Source organism: Polistes fuscatus, unplaced genomic scaffold (assembly GCF_010416935.1).
Source record: "Polistes fuscatus isolate 324 unplaced genomic scaffold, CU_Pfus_HIC Scaffold19, whole genome shotgun sequence".
Taxonomy (NCBI): domain Eukaryota; kingdom Metazoa; phylum Arthropoda; class Insecta; order Hymenoptera; family Vespidae; genus Polistes; species Polistes fuscatus.
Genome location: NW_025113095.1, coordinates 1,529,835 through 1,546,805, shown reverse-complemented (window position 1 = coordinate 1,546,805; position 16,971 = coordinate 1,529,835). Strand labels below are relative to the sequence as shown.

The 16,971-nt window shown below is 28.4% G+C and overlaps 3 protein-coding genes and 1 long non-coding RNA gene across 11 annotated transcripts; 3 read left to right on the top strand and 1 right to left on the bottom strand.

Annotated features, from left to right (window-relative positions):
• Nucleotides 1–88: 88 nt before the first annotated feature.
• Nucleotides 89–2,369, top strand: LOC122515821 (threonine aspartase 1). The gene is made up of 9 exons (XM_043633318.1): nt 89–454; nt 555–622; nt 730–1,001; nt 1,080–1,159; nt 1,315–1,382; nt 1,455–1,571; nt 1,764–1,944; nt 2,025–2,176; nt 2,258–2,369. Exons 1-9 carry the CDS (start codon nt 415–417, stop codon nt 2,330–2,332), a joined length of 1,053 nt encoding a protein of 350 aa, XP_043489253.1. The 5' UTR covers nt 89–414; the 3' UTR covers nt 2,333–2,369.
• Nucleotides 2,370–3,913: 1,544 nt separating this feature from the next.
• On the bottom strand, nt 3,914–6,086 carry LOC122515817 (ero1-like protein). The gene is made up of 8 exons (XM_043633311.1): nt 5,964–6,086; nt 5,496–5,699; nt 5,264–5,421; nt 5,011–5,196; nt 4,888–4,934; nt 4,451–4,799; nt 4,076–4,369; nt 3,914–4,005 (listed from the first exon to the last, which is right to left on the bottom strand). Exons 1-8 carry the CDS (start codon nt 6,084–6,086, stop codon nt 3,954–3,956), a joined length of 1,413 nt encoding a protein of 470 aa, XP_043489246.1. The 3' UTR covers nt 3,914–3,953.
• LOC122515844 lies at nt 5,234–6,413 on the top strand. 2 transcript variants are annotated; one of them, XR_006303389.1, is made up of 2 exons: nt 5,234–5,850; nt 5,971–6,413. It is a non-coding gene; the product is annotated as an uncharacterized LOC122515844 (long non-coding RNA). The 2 variants fall into 2 exon arrangements; XR_006303390.1 differs by having other exon boundaries at nt 5,234–5,861.
• A 1,193-nt stretch (nt 6,414–7,606) lies between these two features.
• On the top strand, nt 7,607–15,721 carry LOC122515807 (mitogen-activated protein kinase kinase kinase kinase 5). 7 transcript variants are annotated; one of them, XM_043633280.1, is made up of 21 exons: nt 7,607–7,873; nt 7,947–8,004; nt 8,213–8,368; nt 8,576–8,808; nt 8,886–9,149; nt 9,227–9,422; nt 9,500–9,603; nt 9,692–9,759; nt 10,007–10,036; nt 11,371–11,409; nt 12,274–12,327; nt 13,112–13,182; nt 13,259–13,405; nt 13,487–13,662; nt 13,745–13,949; nt 14,057–14,240; nt 14,316–14,593; nt 14,670–14,753; nt 14,836–14,928; nt 15,016–15,142; nt 15,220–15,721. In XM_043633280.1, exons 1-21 carry the CDS (start codon nt 7,760–7,762, stop codon nt 15,317–15,319), a joined length of 2,781 nt encoding a protein of 926 aa, XP_043489215.1. In that variant the 5' UTR covers nt 7,607–7,759; the 3' UTR covers nt 15,320–15,721. The 7 variants fall into 7 exon arrangements, with proteins under 7 accessions (XP_043489215.1, XP_043489216.1, XP_043489217.1 ...); XM_043633281.1 differs by lacking the exon at nt 10,007–10,036; XM_043633282.1 differs by lacking the exon at nt 11,371–11,409.
• The last annotated feature ends 1,250 nt before the right edge of the window (nt 15,722–16,971 follow it).

The following is a 16,971-nucleotide window of genomic DNA, read 5'->3' as shown; positions in this document are numbered from 1 at the left end:
TAATATATGTATATATAAATGAAAATCAAAAAGATTGATTTTGTAAATGTTTTTTTATTCGTTCTACAGATATGTACATAAATAATTTATATTTCGAAATATATATAATTAGTAATGCAATAAATACAATTTAAATTATGTATCTAAAATAACATGCACCAATGAATCAGCACTTTTCGTAAATTCAGCTTCTGATTGGTTAATTATAATTTGAATGTAAATGGCGGAAGCAGTACCAAAGAGAATATGTAAATAGTAATAAGTTTTTTGGTTGGTAGACATGTAAAATTTGTTTAACGTTCGTTATGTGATTTTGTGAATATTTGTTGAAACTATTTACGTCTGATGTAAATTAAAATCGTTATAGATTAGAAAAATAAAAACTAAGAAAACTGTGATACAGTAATTTATGCAATGAATAATGTTAATCATGGATTTATTGCTGTTCACGTTGGTAGGTTATTTACTTATTATTGTTTTTATACAGTGAATGAATGAATTTTGATATTGTACAAAAAACTAATATTTTTTATTATATTCTCTTGTAAATATAGGTGCGGGACAGCATTCTGATTCAACTAAAGACAAATATCAAAAGTTATGTCGGGATGCTTGTAAAATAGTAAGTTTCTTTTTAAATCCTACATTTTTTCCTACAATCCTACAATTTGTATTAATTCCTTACTGATTTTATTATATATACCTAAATCATGAAAATAAATGTTTTAGGGTATCGAAAATATTAAATCTGGTGGTAGTGCCCTAGATGCAGTGGTCGATGCTACAATTGTGTTAGAAGATTCACCTCTGACAAATGCTGGATTTGGTTCTAACCTTACAGTTAATGGAACGGTAGAATGCGATGCCAGTGTAATGGATGGTACTAATTTGCAGTTTGGTGCAATAGGTGCGGTTAGTGGTATAAAAAATCCAGTCTTTCTTGCTAAGCGTTTATGCGAACAACAGTCAAAAAAAATTGGATATGGAAGAATTCCACCGAGGTAGATTTAACAAAATCTCGTATTCATAATTATTAATCAATATATTTATTTACAATTATTTGAATTATCTTTTATTAGCTTTTTGGTCGGACATGGAGCGCATACATGGGCACAAGAAATGGGTATACAAATATTATCTCCTGACCAATTAATATCAAGTACGTGTAAATAAATAGGCACAGTGAGTGATCGGTTATCAAACATAATCCATTCAAAGACAATATTCTAAGTGTTCATTAATCGATCATTTAGTGTATTATCATATCGGTATGAATTATATTATTTTTTATTTAATGTATTTATCCATTTGTAGAGAAAGCAGAAAAAATATACAAGTATTATAAAAGACAAGTAGAAAATAGTGATAATGAAGTTCATAAGGTATTAATAACTAATATTGTAACAACAAATTACTCATTTTAAGATTGTTAATATTTTGTCTTATATTTGCAGTATGCTAAAAGACGAATGGATACAGTTGGAGCAATTTGTGTAGATAAAAATGGGAATATAGCATCGGCTTGTTCTAGCGGTGGTATTATTTTAAAATACCCAGGAAGAGTGGGTCAAGTATGTAATTGATAATTGATATTTATACTAATTTTATATCCATTTTCAATAATTCCATTTAATTTTTAATATGTTCTCTCTTTCTCAATTACTTATTCTTTTTTAATCAATTCGTTAAATTTACAATTTTCATTTGTCAGGAGATTATATTACATATTTTACCATTTTAGCTCTTAGCCTAATTCTTTTTAGGCTGGAGTATGGGGATGTGGTACTTGGGCGTGTAAGGATAAGTATTCAGTTGGTACAAGTACATCAGGTTGCGGGGAACATCTCATTCGTACTACGCTTGCTAGATCAATAGCAGAAGCAATTGTAAATACATCCTGTCCAACAACTAGCTTGCATCAAGCTATGAAAATTAATTTTATAGGTTGAAACTTTGATCAAACATATATTTATTTGTTTCTTTTTAACTAACGTTAACAATTTAAAAGAATTGATTATTTTTAGAATCTAGATTCTTAAATGGAATCGAAAAGAAATTAGGTGGAGTTATTGCAATTCGTTATTCACCCCAGGAAAAACTCGGAGATTTTCTTTGGAGTTATTCTACCAATTCAATGATCATAGGCTATATGAATTCTAATGAACGAACATCAATAGTAATACATTAAAAAAAAAGAATATTCTTTTCTTCAGAAAATGTTAATAGTTATATATAACACATAAATGTTTTATTTTAGAGTCATATGTCAGTTTTACCTACAATTGAAGTTGGAAAAAAGGCTGTGGTCGAAGGGGTCTGTTTTCGAATGTAAACAATTGAAATTTAAATTAAAACATAAGGATACAACATAAAACTTTAATCAAATCAGGGAATCAAATGAAAAGAACAATTATTAGTTATCAACTTATTATATTATTCAATAAAATTTATATTTTTATTTGAAAATACATTTTGTATAGCATTTGTTAATTAATTAATTTGTTTATGTGTAAAGCACGTGATTAAAGTAAGATATGGTGCTGTTATTTATCGGCTGGAAGTTAACTAAAGGACTGCTCTCGGAAATTCCTATTGCCTATAGCCACAGCAGAGTTCAAGATGGCCAAAACTGACATTAGTGGTAATTAGTCTCTTATTAAAATACTATTGCAAAACATTTTCGACGCAAATACTGTTAGGAAAATTAGCTACGCTTAATTCGATTCAAATTTAATTTTCTTTTATTATTTATTATAATGATCGTGCTAAATTATAAATAATATCCTTTTTATGTTCAATTAATTTAAACTGGTATTTTTGGGTAATTATTTAGAAGTGTTTTATTTATTTAACTCTTTCATTACTAGCGGCTCGTATAAGAATCATATCATGCAAGCCCTTCCATGAAGGATTAAGCAAGAACTTTTTATATATTTGACGATATAATTATGATGCTTTACTACAAGTTTCCTTACATTAGCTCGGCTAATTTACATTTTATATAATAATTATCCGATACAATAATAATGTACTAGGATCACGATCATAATCGCATTAAGTCGTTGTATAAGTTAGAAACAATAATCATTGAAAGGTACTTTTATAATTGACTTTACTGAAGGACACAGAAGCAGTTTCACAAGGAAGATAATATAATACGCTAATGTTCTTAATATATACATATATATATATATCGTAAATATTCATTATTTAAATATAAAAATGATCAAGAAAAAGGTATAAAATGTAGATACATAATACTTCCAAGAAGTCTGTACGTTTGTACAGATTTACAGAATTAAAATATTATTTATTAATTTTTAATAAATATAAATGTATTTTTCAAAAACAATTATTTTAGTTGTACATATTTCCAAAGCCAATAAAGATGCTTGCGTGTCTTACATTAGTTCTCCACTTCAATAATGCAAATGTCTGTTACAAATCTTGGTCATTTTTTTTGTCTAACTTAATTAGCTATTTGAAAATAGTATGTTATAAAAAACTTGCTAACGTAATTGTCATCTTAGAACATGTTTTTATAAGTATGGAAAAGTTCTTCAGAATAATTCATTCATTGGGATGAATTGTAAAGGAAATTATTACAGAAATATATGTCAGAATAGATATTTATCACAGACGGAGTTAAGGTTTAAAATGAAATCGCAGTGAAATTAATTTTATGAATAAATATTGCAATGATAATCGCATTTCTAACCATTCGTTTTCTTGTTACCAATATAAGATTAACGCGAAATTATTTATATATCAAAATTTAAATAATTTTCATTGCGATTTCACATTAAATGTTAATAAAGATATGAGCATGAGAAACTTAATTATAACAATTCATAAATCCTACAATATATAGTTATTCCTATGGAAAGCTAATTAAATTAATGTGATGTGTCTTGTCGTAGTATTTAAAAAGTCATTACCTACTTGTTGCTATGCTATCTCATCATTTGTCGAAATTTATCCAATTCAAATATACTTTCTGATAATCTGAAAAAAATGGTATCCATGAAATATTAGTATATCAGTTTTATACAAGGTACCGCATTATAAATTTTACCTTCCAAATCCGTTAATAAGAGCTACAATTTCACTTCTTTCCAAAAAAAATTGTTTTCTACTAAAATTATGTAGCGTTGATTCCCATTTATCAAATTTGCCAGAGAAAAGAATTTTTAATGCAGTTCCTAAGCCTTGTATTTGCAATTTACCCCAGAGTTTACATTTATCGCATCCGACACAATCCATTATGCGAGAAATATTTCTAAAGTGTTGTCTAAATTCTTCTTTTAATATCTGTGCGTGAGCACCTCCAGAAAACATGACTGTTTCATTAAAATGTTCAGGAAACGATCTGAAATGATACACGTACAATAATAGCATTTATTTTAATAAATTTTGTAAAAAGTAAATGCTGTGTTTAGAATATACTAACTTAACAGTTTGTAGAACGTCGTTAATAGCTAGACGTGTATCTTTATCGTCAACTTCATTGCCAGTATAATATTCTTCTCTTTCTAAATAAGGTGCAGCCTTAGCTAAAGCCCTTAGTTCAAGTAAATATATGAAATATAAATTTTTTAACCAATTAGGTCCTTCATCACCGGTTGTTTCAGGGGAAAATCGTCTTTGCAATTCTCCTAGATTAGGGCCCCATTTTGCACCTGATACAGCAGTCAAGCCATCTCCCGAAGATAATAAATATTTTGAACATAAGTGAATGTTAATACTTGCATGTAATCCTGATATAACACGATAGAATACTCTCTTTTCTAAACACATTCCTGTGATATATACAATAAGTTAAGTAGATATTCAAGTACAAATATTATATATAAAATTCAATACATATTAAATTATTGATAAACATACCATTTATTTTAGACGATTGTATAAAATTATGAGGAGAATTTTTAGGTCTGAAACAAACATATAAAAGAAATAATAAGCTAATTGAAATTCTATTAAAGAAATAAGATTATCATAGGTGTGTACCTAAAACAATTTTCCATATAAATACTTCGCCATATTCTATGAGCACTTGGTCCTTTATATCCTGTATATCGTTCCGGATTAAGTAAAAGATCGACATATTCACCAGGACTGGATTCTTTCACGCAGAAATTATCTTGAGCATCGTCGTATTGTTGCCAACGCTCAAATTCTTTATAATTTTCAGAGCTAAACAAAAATAACATTTTCTCATTTATCTTGTGTGTGAATATTGGTAATTATTTATTTTTATTACCTGATAGTAGTATTAAGATAACCCAATTCCATGTTATGATCTCTTGCATTTTGATTACAATTTGCTAATTGTGTGGATAATTTATATTTGTCAGCAGGGCTTTCATTGAAATGTAAATTTCTAGGAACTTCTCCTTTCAATCCTTCCGGAATATCATCCTACGACAAACAAGAGGATAAAATCTTGTTATCTGTATTAAAATGATAAATCAAATAGAATAGAAATATCTTACATCATGACAAGGTTGTATATGACAATAACGTATAGCGCATTTACTGTCATCCGCCCAAAAAGGACACTGTTGCTTCAGATTAACTTTGTAAAATCTAAAGTAATCCTTCAATAGAAGACTTTGCAATCTAGGATATATCTTTACATTGTTAAAATAATCCACTGTATCTACATTACAGCTACAATCATCGATTGATCCCTTTAACTGAAACAAACATTATAATAATGATAATGATGATATTGTTGAATATACAACATGCAAGAAGTAACAGAAAAACATGTAAAAAACAGAATAAAACTGAAAAAAATAAAAGATCATGTACAATATCACGTAAAAATGTTCCTGATAGTTACATGTATGTGAAAGGTTATAAATTTAGTATCTTTAAAGTTGCATCATTATAACAACAAATTCGTAATAATTCATTCAAATACAGATAGACTTTATTTTAATATATAATTTATTTACCTTGCAGAAACACTGATCGTCCGTTTGTGCATTGGTTCCAAAATAATTACCGTGCACCCTGGTATTAGAAAAATTCGTTAGAACAATTAGAAGGAGAAAGATTGAGGAAAACATCGTTCGCATTGAAAACTTCAACACCAATCCTATTATACTATATAAGTCGAGGAACAAACTGACGTGTCCCTTTACAAGTTCTTTTCTTTCCTCTTCCTTCTTTTCACATTGGTGAAAAATGACGACGACGACGACAAAGATAAACGATTATCGGTTGATCTTTGAAACTATCTGTAAGGAAATCGTGACTTTCATTCGGACGGGATGTCTACGTGACTTTTAACAGCAAAGAGAAACGATTTAACGGGACACACAAGTTCGTAGTTGAACACGCCGCGAATCTGTCAACCCACGAATGCGATGCCAAAGCACGCCGATTAATCGCGCGCTGTCAAAGAAAGAAAAAGAGAGAGAGAAAGAGAGACAAATGACCGATAACGATGTAAAAAGAGTAGTAAAAGTGGTGGGAGGTCGACGATGCAAGTCATCAGAGTAGGGGAAAAGGGGCGTACACGATTCAAGAAGGTCAACACGATTAATGCACCGAAATGATCAATTTTAATCGATATACTCCTCCTTCTATCGTTTATTTTTCTATTTCTTTTTAGACATATATATCTTTTCTCAAGCTCATTGTCAGTCACAATCTTTAGAGAGTATGTAATATTTTTAATACATTTTCATTCACATTAAAAAATGATGACGCGTAAATGCAATATATATATATATATATATATATATATATGTAAATAAATAGAAAAATACGATCACGTTATTACCCCCACCACTTTTTGATCGATTTGTGTTACACGTGGTCGTACTCTATCCGTTGTTTTCTCTTGCTCGAGTATTTCTTCTTACATATAATTTCTTACTAACTCGTACTGTGATACATTTATATATACTTATCAAATATTTTTCATTGGACTTTTGAAACTTCCTTTTCATTGAATAATTTTGTCGCTTCTTCTTTTGGAATTTGCATATTGAAAGCATACAAGAAATTGATGATGTGTGTACATTTCAAGTATGTATTTATTATAGCTAGAAGGTGGTAAAGTCAAATTAAATATGTATCTGGTGCGATGCTTGCCAATAATCATTTTATATATATATACAAAATACCAACTGTTTCAGTTTAATTTTCGAAAAGAAAAAGAGAGAGAATTTTTCAATAATTACTGAAAATGAATAACGCACATGCTAGCACACGATCGTGTCAATTAGATATATCGCAGTATCATTACGACCAAGGTCATTAATATTTAATTTTTGATATCACGATATGTTTCCATTCGATTTGACGAAACATTTTTCTATTTGATTGTTATCAGTCGTATAAATGCATCGATTGGTTCAACGTAATCGCGACATTTCTCTTTTACGATGTAAAACTCGTCGTCTCCATTTAGATATTAATTTCTTTTCGTCGGATTAGTAATTATATTCTTTCTACTCTTTCATTGCTTTTTAAAATATATTTTTTCTTCTTTTTTATATACATATTAGTATATTCAAATAATCGCGCTAAATTCCTTTCGAGATTTGCCACTTTTCGATATATCGAACGTCGTTCAAGTACTCTCGATAGTAAGCAATCTCAGAGGTGTTGTGAACAATGGCGACGTTTCGATTAAAGTGACATCCTACTGGGCAAATGTGTTTTTACACTTTAACGATAACATTCTTTTCTAGATATTAATTACGCCATTTAAGCATTAGCTTTGAAGATCCTGCGGTTCATGATGGCATTAAACGCTAACGCACTGTCCAGTGACATAAGTCGTAGAAATCCGCAGGACGAGTACGAACTCATCCAACGAATAGGCAGTGGAACTTATGGAGATGTTTATAAGGTTTTTATTCTTTTTATTATTGTAGAAATTGTCATCAGTTTTATTAACTTATTCTCTTTTATATTTTCTATAGGCTAAAAGGTTATCCATGAACGACCTTGCCGCCATCAAGGTTATCAAATTGGAACCAGGTAAGACCAATTATGGTACATTACCCTAAACTTGAGACATGCAAATTTCATCTATCATATTTTTATGTTCAATTCATAAACTATAATTTTGTACTTTGAGAAATTTTCTATTTATATTAATGTTAATTAAGATAAAACGTATTTATTGCAGGGTCGCATAATTATGGATTAATTATTTCTAATTAAAAATACTTTCTTTTTCTTGTAGGTGATGATTTCGCTATCATCCAGCAAGAAATCTTGATGATGAAAGATTGTAGGCATCCCAATATCATAGCATATTATGGCAGCTACTTGAGAAGGGACAAATTGTGGATATGTATGGAATACTGCGGGGGTGGATCTTTGCAAGATATTTATCACAGTATGTGTTAATTATTTTTAACGTGTTGACTGCCATGGTGTTATTATATTGTTTTATATCTTATCTTAGAATCATAGCCTCCATAGCAAAATATGTAAAATTTGTGTGGCAGTCAATGGGTTAATATTATTTTAATTTTTTTAAAGAAGAATCATAGAGTTTGTTTATTTTTTTTCTAATTTATAAGTTGTATGTTGGGTTTTATAGTAACTGGACCATTATCCGAGATACAGATAGCGTATATGTGCAGAGAGACTCTCATGGGATTAGCTTATTTGCATACTATGGGAAAAATGCATCGTGATATTAAGGGTGCCAATATATTGTTGACCGAGGCAGGAGATGTCAAATTAGCTGATTTTGGTGTGTCAGCTCAAATTACTGCAACGATAAATAAAAGGAAAAGTTTTATTGGTACACCTTATTGGATGGCACCTGAGGTACGTACAAATAAATAAGTCATTGTAATAAAATATAGATTTTTGTAATTATTTTTTTTTCGTTTCATTCTTATTAGGTTGCAGCAGTAGAAAGAAAGGGTGGGTACAATCAGTTATGTGATATTTGGGCATGCGGTATAACTGCAATAGAATTAGCAGAGTTGCAACCTCCCATGTTTGATTTACATCCAATGAGAGCTTTATTCCTGATGTCCAAATCTGGTTTCAAACCTCCGACATTAAAAGATCGTGACAAATGGAGTCCAACATTTCATAATTTTGTTAAAGTTGCTTTAACTAAAAACCCTAAAAAGAGACCAACTGCAGAAAAATTATTGCAGGTTAATATCCCATCTTTAAGTGTAATATAAATGTATGTTTATGTTAAATTTATCAAATAATTTATTTTCTTTTGCAGCATGCATTTTTTCAAGGAGAAATGAATAAACGATTGGCTTTGGAATTACTACAAAAGGTATCGAATCCTAGTCATATGTTCACTGATTTAGAAGCTGATGAAGATGGAGCAGTACCTAATGTACCACAAAGAATTGCTTCGAGGCATACAGCAAGACCAAGGCCAAAAAGCCCCATATCGCAATTAGATAGTGATGGTAAATATTTATCAGGAGTATATTAAATTAATCGATATCAACTATAACGTTGTTTATTATAAATGTAAATTTTATAGATCTAATTAACCTGGATGGCAACACATTACAAAGAGATTCTATAACTCCTTCAGTTGATACTAATCCTGCGTGGGATATTATGGACATTATGAATAACGTGAAGGTAAATAATTGGCATATAGTTATGATTAATAAAAAACAATATATTTTTATAGATGTGCATAATGATTGCAAATTATGATTACATTTAGGCTGTACATAACTGTGATGTTCATCCAGACTGTGGAATTGGCACTGCATTTGAAGATGTACAAGAAAAGTAAGTTACTTGCAATATTTCTTTTTTTTTCTCTTTCTCTCTTTCTTTCATTATATACTTTAATTTATACATATAATATATTTACTGTCACAAGATGTGGAAAGGGTTACAGCTTATCAATCACTTCCACTAATATGGTAAATGCTGTTTTGTTTGAATTTTTGATCTAGTTATTCTTGCATTGTATGTCAAATTTTTCTATTAAAATTTGATAGTTTAATGTTCTCTTGTTTATTATTAAATACAGTTTTTCACATACATCCGCTAATCTTCACGAGTAAGTACTTCGATTAGTATAAAATCTATTTAGGCATGCATTCCTAATTTTGTTAACATCCATGTTATATGTTGAAATTAATTGAACAAAACAGCAATTTTATTTAAATATAACAGAAATTTTAGCTACTCTGTGGCTGATGCTAATATTCGTTTATAGTTGCACATAGCACGTTTGCTTATGCTTCGCATTGTGTAAGAGCACTGATGAATATTATTTATTTCTCAGATTTTATAACTTATTTTTGATAAAAAAAAATTAATAACAGGATCAATTATATATGATTTTCTTTCTTTTTTTAAAAGTGATACAATATTTATCTGTGTATTCTGTATTAGTACACTTGGCGCAAATGTTACCGAAGGTAACAGACGATCACGTCGAAGCAAAACTGGCACAGAGTTATTTCATATGAGTTTAAGGTAAAAAAATACTAAATACAAAAATTGGCTTGGTGTGAACCTATGTCATAATTTGACATTATTCCAAATTTATTTTATTAGGATAATGTAATTAACAAATATTATCATAAGAGTATTAAAGTTTTTGTATATAAAAAATAAATAAGTTTTTAAATATTAATTATTTATAATAAGTAATATTTAAATCTTTTTCATTCTTTGAAGATTTTGATTCCATATATTAATATATGGGATGGATGTTAAATTAACTACTATATGTTGAACAAATAATACGAATAAATAATGGTCTTACACATATATAAGCAAAGTTTTTAGTCGCATATATAAGATTATATCCATAATCTTATATAGAGACGAGAAATATTTAAATCTCTTGATAATATACCACTGTTTAGAATGAGAGTACAAGTTTTTTTAATATTAGTAAAAGACTAATGCATGGTGTACGATAATAGTTTATGCTGTATGATATTGCATTTTGATTGCATGTTAATGATTGTCAATTTAAGAAATGATTTCTGTTATAAATTTTGTTTCAGTAAGTATAATCACCTTTATTTCATTTGTACATATATTTTGATCATACTTATATCACTCGTCAAGATTTATTTATTCACTTATTCATTTACAAACACATTTTTGAAACTACAACGTTAAATTATTTAACGAAAAATGTAAATAATTAGAAGGGTACGATTTGCTGTACTGTTTAGAAGATATTTTTGATCGAGGAGATATTATTTTATAATAGTAATAAACATATTGTTAGATTTATTTTATATGACAATCATTATCTCTTCTTTCTGGTATACGTAACAATGTATTATAGTTTTGTCATTTAGTCAGATTATATATTCTTTGTAGCATTAATTTTTCTGATCAGTTTGTAATTTTAATAATTTCTCCCTACAGGAGTCTATTGCAGTACATTGATGAGGAGTTGTTGCTAAGGTATTGGCAGGTAACCCTTTTCCCTTGCACCTTGCACCTTGCACTTATTTCTCTCTTTCCTTATACATATATTAATTAATAATTGTGCATCATTATATATTTAATGATAGATTAGATTAACAGAATATACTTGTTCTTTCTGTAGATTATATTATACATTTATACACAGATAGATTTTTACACATAGATTTTTCTTATATTTGGTGATGGTTTAATATAATATTTTCTAAAATATTTTAATTAATTCTTTCGTTACTACCGATCCATATAATGAGGATCATCCATGCAAATGCTTCGTATGAACGACCGACCCATGCTGTAACGAAAGGATTAAATGGAAGAAACGATAATAGATCTTGTTAATGAAATACTGTACATACGAAATATGACTCATATATTACTTACACTTATAAAATAATTTCTATTTCCATATTCAGATATATATTTGTAAATATATATTTGATTATTAGTTGCATGACAATTTTCGTTATTTATGCTTTTGCTTTGAACCTTGGCATTAACCATATTGGTGGTGGAAGTTCGTATATTTATTGCAAAAATGTTATGTGCTTATCAAAATGATATACACACGATGTAAAATAATTATCCCCAATTTGATTTATAATCTAATTGTAACTAATTGGTTCATATTTATAAAGTTGTTAAGTTAAGTTGTGCAAGTTATTCGATTAACAAGCAAAATATTCAGATCTACATTTGATTTTACTTTTTTAAAAAAGAAAATTATAAATTATTTTAACTATTATGAATAACGATAGAGAAGACAATTTTACAGAAATACAAAATGTGTTTATTGTATTTGCAATTATTTTGTAGTATATGACCATAGTTTCATATGTGCAGGGGAAATGCAATGTCGATGGTTGGTGGGCATTGCGATCAGCTATACTCCCTGCAGTAAGTAAACCAACAATGATAAATTATTGTAAAATGTTTTATTTTTTCTTACATCTAGTTTTTTACATTTTTATTTATATGAATATAAATACTAATGTAGAGGAATTTCAACGATTAAAACTGATCGAAAGTAAATAGAAATATTTGTAAAATCATGCCTGAAGAAGAATATATCACACATACGTATCATATTTTTAAAAATATTTCATTAATTACTAACATAGGGGTATTGAGTAGATCAAATCAATGAATGGGGTAAGATTGTTAAGTAAATTATTATTTATAATCATTTGTATAACCAGAAGAAAATATTTGTGTTAATATCATTGTTTCAATATGAGTTTACATTTATCATGGATCGTAGGACTTTAATATATTTTATATCATTAGCATAAAATTGATATTTATGCTTGCAGAAATTCTCATTTTTCATTTTTCATATTTAAGTTTTCTTTTTTATGAAGCGTCGCTAAAATATGTTCAAAATACACACTGCTTTATTTGGCTCTTAACACATTGCTGCATTTTTTTTATTTATACAATTATATTATTATTATTTTTTCTTATGCAAATGATATATTTATTTTATGCAAAATTTGTTGAAAATGTTAAATGCTTGTTTAATAATTTGAAGTGTCAGGTACTAATATATATTTTCATTGAATGTATATCATATGCAACCTATTAACAGAAAATATATTCATTGCACTAGTTTATTTTCAAGAATTATTGTTTCATATAATAATAATAGTAAAAATATTAATTAACAATTATATATTTGTAGGGCCACGCTTCCTCTTGGAGAGTCTTCGAACGAGTGTGAGGTACATTGCGGATATTACAATAATGTATCTGGTAAGTAAATGAAAAATTTAGAATTTAGAAATTATAGTCTACAGAAATTATTATATTTAAATAATTGATTGGTTAGGATCTCAAGCAAGTCCTAGACGTCACAGTTCTGTAGATGAATTATTTGGCCTGGTGAACAATTCCCATTCTTTAACAGCTGTAAATGGACAACGTCAAAGATCTCTTTCAGATAGTGGCCCTAGAGAAGAATCCCCACAATCTAATGGTAGTAGCATGTGTTCCTATAAATAAAATATACTCTAAGATGTATACAAATTTATTTTATTGATAAAATTACATTTTTCAGGAGATAATGAAATATCAAGAGACGGAGAAAGAGAAAATATTAGTCCAGATCTCCTATCGGATACACCACCTGTACCACCGAGAAGGAGGGACAGAAAAAGGCATACACCTCCAAGACCTATAAGTAATGGGTTGCCTCCAACTCCTAAGGTTCATATGGGAGCATGTTTTTCAAAGGTAGAATTTTATTTTTTGTTTAATATAAAAATATATTAGACATGCGTTATATTTATAAATAATTTTTTGATATAATTTTTAGGTATTTAATGGTTGTCCTTTGAGAATACATTGTACAGCTAGTTGGATACATCCCGACACAAGAGACCAACACTTACTTATCGCTGCAGAGGAAGGGATTTATAATTTAAACTTAAACGAACTCCATGAAACCGCAATAGATCAACTATATCCTAGACGTACAATTTGGATGTATGTTATCAAGGATGTCCTTATGTCCTTGTCTGGTAAAATTTTTATTTGTCTTTCTAAAAGATTTTTAAATATTGCTTTGGTTATATATTTGAAAATATTAAAATGAATAATATTGTATTAAATTGATTGTATTTTGTAGGGAAAACACCTCAATTATACAGACATGATTTATTAGCAATGCAAAGCAAACAGACTCATAGGTTTTCATTGCATATGAACAAAATACCAGAGAGATTAGTACCTAGAAAATTTGCACTCACTACTAAAGTACCAGATACTAAAGGTTGCACTAAATGTTGCGTTGGAAGAAATCCGTACAATGGGTGAGTTGAAGTTTTGATCATGTATAACATATAATGTAAATATTCAACTATTTAAAACAAATTATATAAATACAGATACAAGTACCTTTGCGGGGCAATGCCAGCAGGAATATTTTTGATGCAGTGGTACGATCCTTTAAACAAATTTATGCTTTTAAAGCACTTTGATTGCGCTCTTCCGTCACCTTTAAATGTGTTTGAAATGATTATTACACCTGAAATGGAATATCCGATGGTGTGTGTATCGGTCAAGCAACCATATCAACAAAATAAATTAAAATTGGATTTAATTAATATGAACTCCGGAGCAAGCTGGTTCCATAGTGACGAGTTAGAAGATATGGATGGTTCAGGTGATTCTTTACTTCACATTTTTTAAAATCATTGTTATATTAAAAATAAACTAATAATTATATAATATTGTTTTAGCAACTGTGATACCAAGGAGAGAAAATCTTCATGTCATTAACGTGACGCAACTCGAGAAGGATGCAATACTTGTATGTTATGAAAGTAAGCCATTAATATTACAAGTAATTATATATAATAATTTATCTTTAACATAATTATTCTCAACGTGATATTTTTCATTTAGATGTAGTTAAGGTTGTTACGTTACAAGGAAAACTCAGGGTAAGCAAGAAACAGATGTCGGAACTGCATTTCAATTTTCAGATAGAATCAATTAGTAAGTATTTTATGAGACAAGTATAATGATCAATCATTGTTACATACGTAATAGTTGTATTAATTATTATTTTCTATTTTTTATTAGTTTGTCTACCGGATAGTGTATTGGCATTCCATAAACATGGTATGCAAGGTAGAAGTTTTAAGAATGGCGAAGTTACGCAGGAAATAAGTGATCCCAGCAGAACATATAGGTTACTTGGATCTGATAAGTAAGTACATAGTGATTAAAATTTATTAGATCATCTTAAAATTAAATTTTAATTAATCAATGTTCTTTATACAACAGGGTTGTAATGTTGGAAAGTCATTTGGTTCACACGGGAACATTGACAGAGACTGAAGGAGCAGATTTATATATACTTGCAGGGCATGAGGCTAGTTATTGAGCGACAACTCTCTTACATCTTAATATGTAAATAAAAAAAACAAGCCTCTCACGTCGCAAGTGAATGTTAATGATTCACCGTCGATTATATACGGATGCAATGATTTAATCGAAAAAAGATTGTTGGATAAATTGGTAAGGTAAAAAGATTATAACTAGTTTCTCCTCCTGATTAAAAGTCATGAGAAAGGTGACGGATATAGTATAATTACAAAAACATGTACACCAATTGTACATAATTTACTCAATACTATCTATCTTTGAATATAGTTGATGTTACGTAGAGACTAGTACATTGGCCAAAACAGTTTTTAAAAATTAAGTATTCTTTTCAATAAGTGTCGATAATCGAACGAAATACCAAGTTAGATTAAAAAAGCATGTCACAATTTAAAAACAACAATAAGAAAACATATATATATATATATATATATGTCCAAATGTGCCCTTTTGCCTGACAAAACAAAGCTTATATTATTTAAATGTCTTTCTTTTTATTTTACTTTTTGTACATTTTTTTTCTTTAATAGTATTTAATTAAAAAGAATTAGTATTTATTTATTTAGAGAGTAGGTACGAATATAGGGATGGAAAAACAAGTGTTAGCTTATATTTTTCAAAAAAGAGAATAATACTTTTCTTCAAAGATTTTATGAGAATTATATGCAATGTCTATTTACGAGCAAGCTTGCCATATTACAAATAATATTCTCTAACGTCTGTAAATTTCGTCTAATAATTCTTACTTATTCGATGTAGTTTACAATAGCATACACACACACACACACGTATATATATATATATACATACATAATTAAATAATTTAACTAATTATAGATGAAAGAAAATACAACGATTTAGATACGAAATATTAAGTGAATAATAAATGGTATAGTTCATCGATTCTAAAAAATAAAAAAAAAGTAACACAACATATAGTATATATGTATATTTTTCTGGCAGAAACTATATAACGTTATTTTCAATATAACACAATAATTATATAACGTTAAAAGTAACATTGAAATAATCATTAGTACAAACCTCTTTTTATTAAAGTTTTATTATTATAAATGAAATAATATAAAGCACAATATCTTCTTCCCTTTTTCAGTATAAGTTTTGACTTGGTAGGCATAGGGCTATTTTGAAAATGTCTAATTTTATTATATGAACATTGGATAAAATCATGTCCAGTGCTCTATCATTTTTAATAATTACAATAATAACAATGCACATTTCATATAAAAAAAAAGTAATTAATGTTGATGAAAGTAATCTGAAATTATTTTATCTTCGAATGATATATGTTCAGATAATTGATCCAGTTTATATATATATATGTATATTTAAGTTTAAGAGAAAATATTCTGTTGATAATTATGCAGGATAATATTATCAACAGTTTATTATTTAATATTTGCGAATAGCCTTAAATGCAATGTGATTTTAAAAAAGGAAAAATTAAAGATGAAATCAATATTGCTCGATAATTAACGATTAATAATAAATGTCAGCCGGATATTCGATCAGATAAATATATAAGTTTTATGTTCATAATTATTATAATGTGATATTAATAAGTATCGCGCTTGAAAATATTTAGGAAAAGAAAAACAACTAAATGAATTCTCTTGTGATTGGCTTGAAGAC

What these genes read in the sequence shown, in the direction of transcription:
- LOC122515807 (XM_043633280.1), top strand. Translation starts at nt 7,760, where the DNA reads ATGATGGCATTAAACGCTAACGCACTGTCCAGTGACATAAGTCGTAGA. An exon ending in TGGGAGCATGTTTTTCAAAG is followed by an intron (nt 13,663 to 13,744) that starts GTAGAATTTTAT and finishes TATAATTTTTAG; the next exon opens with GTATTTAATGGTTGTCCTTT. An exon ending in TTTTCAGATAGAATCAATTA is followed by an intron (nt 14,929 to 15,015) that starts GTAAGTATTTTA and finishes ATTTTTTATTAG; the next exon opens with TTTGTCTACCGGATAGTGTA.
- LOC122515821 (XM_043633318.1), top strand. Translation starts at nt 415, where the DNA reads ATGAATAATGTTAATCATGGATTTATTGCTGTTCACGTTG. An exon ending in GTCGGGATGCTTGTAAAATA is followed by an intron (nt 623 to 729) that starts GTAAGTTTCTTT and finishes TAAATGTTTTAG; the next exon opens with GGTATCGAAAATATTAAATC. An exon ending in TATGAAAATTAATTTTATAG is followed by an intron (nt 1,945 to 2,024) that starts GTTGAAACTTTG and finishes GATTATTTTTAG; the next exon opens with AATCTAGATTCTTAAATGGA.
- LOC122515817 (XM_043633311.1), bottom strand. Translation starts at nt 6,086, where the DNA reads ATGCGAACGATGTTTTCCTCAATCTTTCTCCTTCTAATTGTTCTAACG. An exon ending in TATATGGAAAATTGTTTTAG is followed by an intron (nt 4,935 to 5,010) that starts GTACACACCTAT and finishes TGTTTGTTTCAG; the next exon opens with ACCTAAAAATTCTCCTCATA. An exon ending in ACAATCGTCTAAAATAAATG is followed by an intron (nt 4,800 to 4,887) that starts GTATGTTTATCA and finishes TATATATCACAG; the next exon opens with GAATGTGTTTAGAAAAGAGA.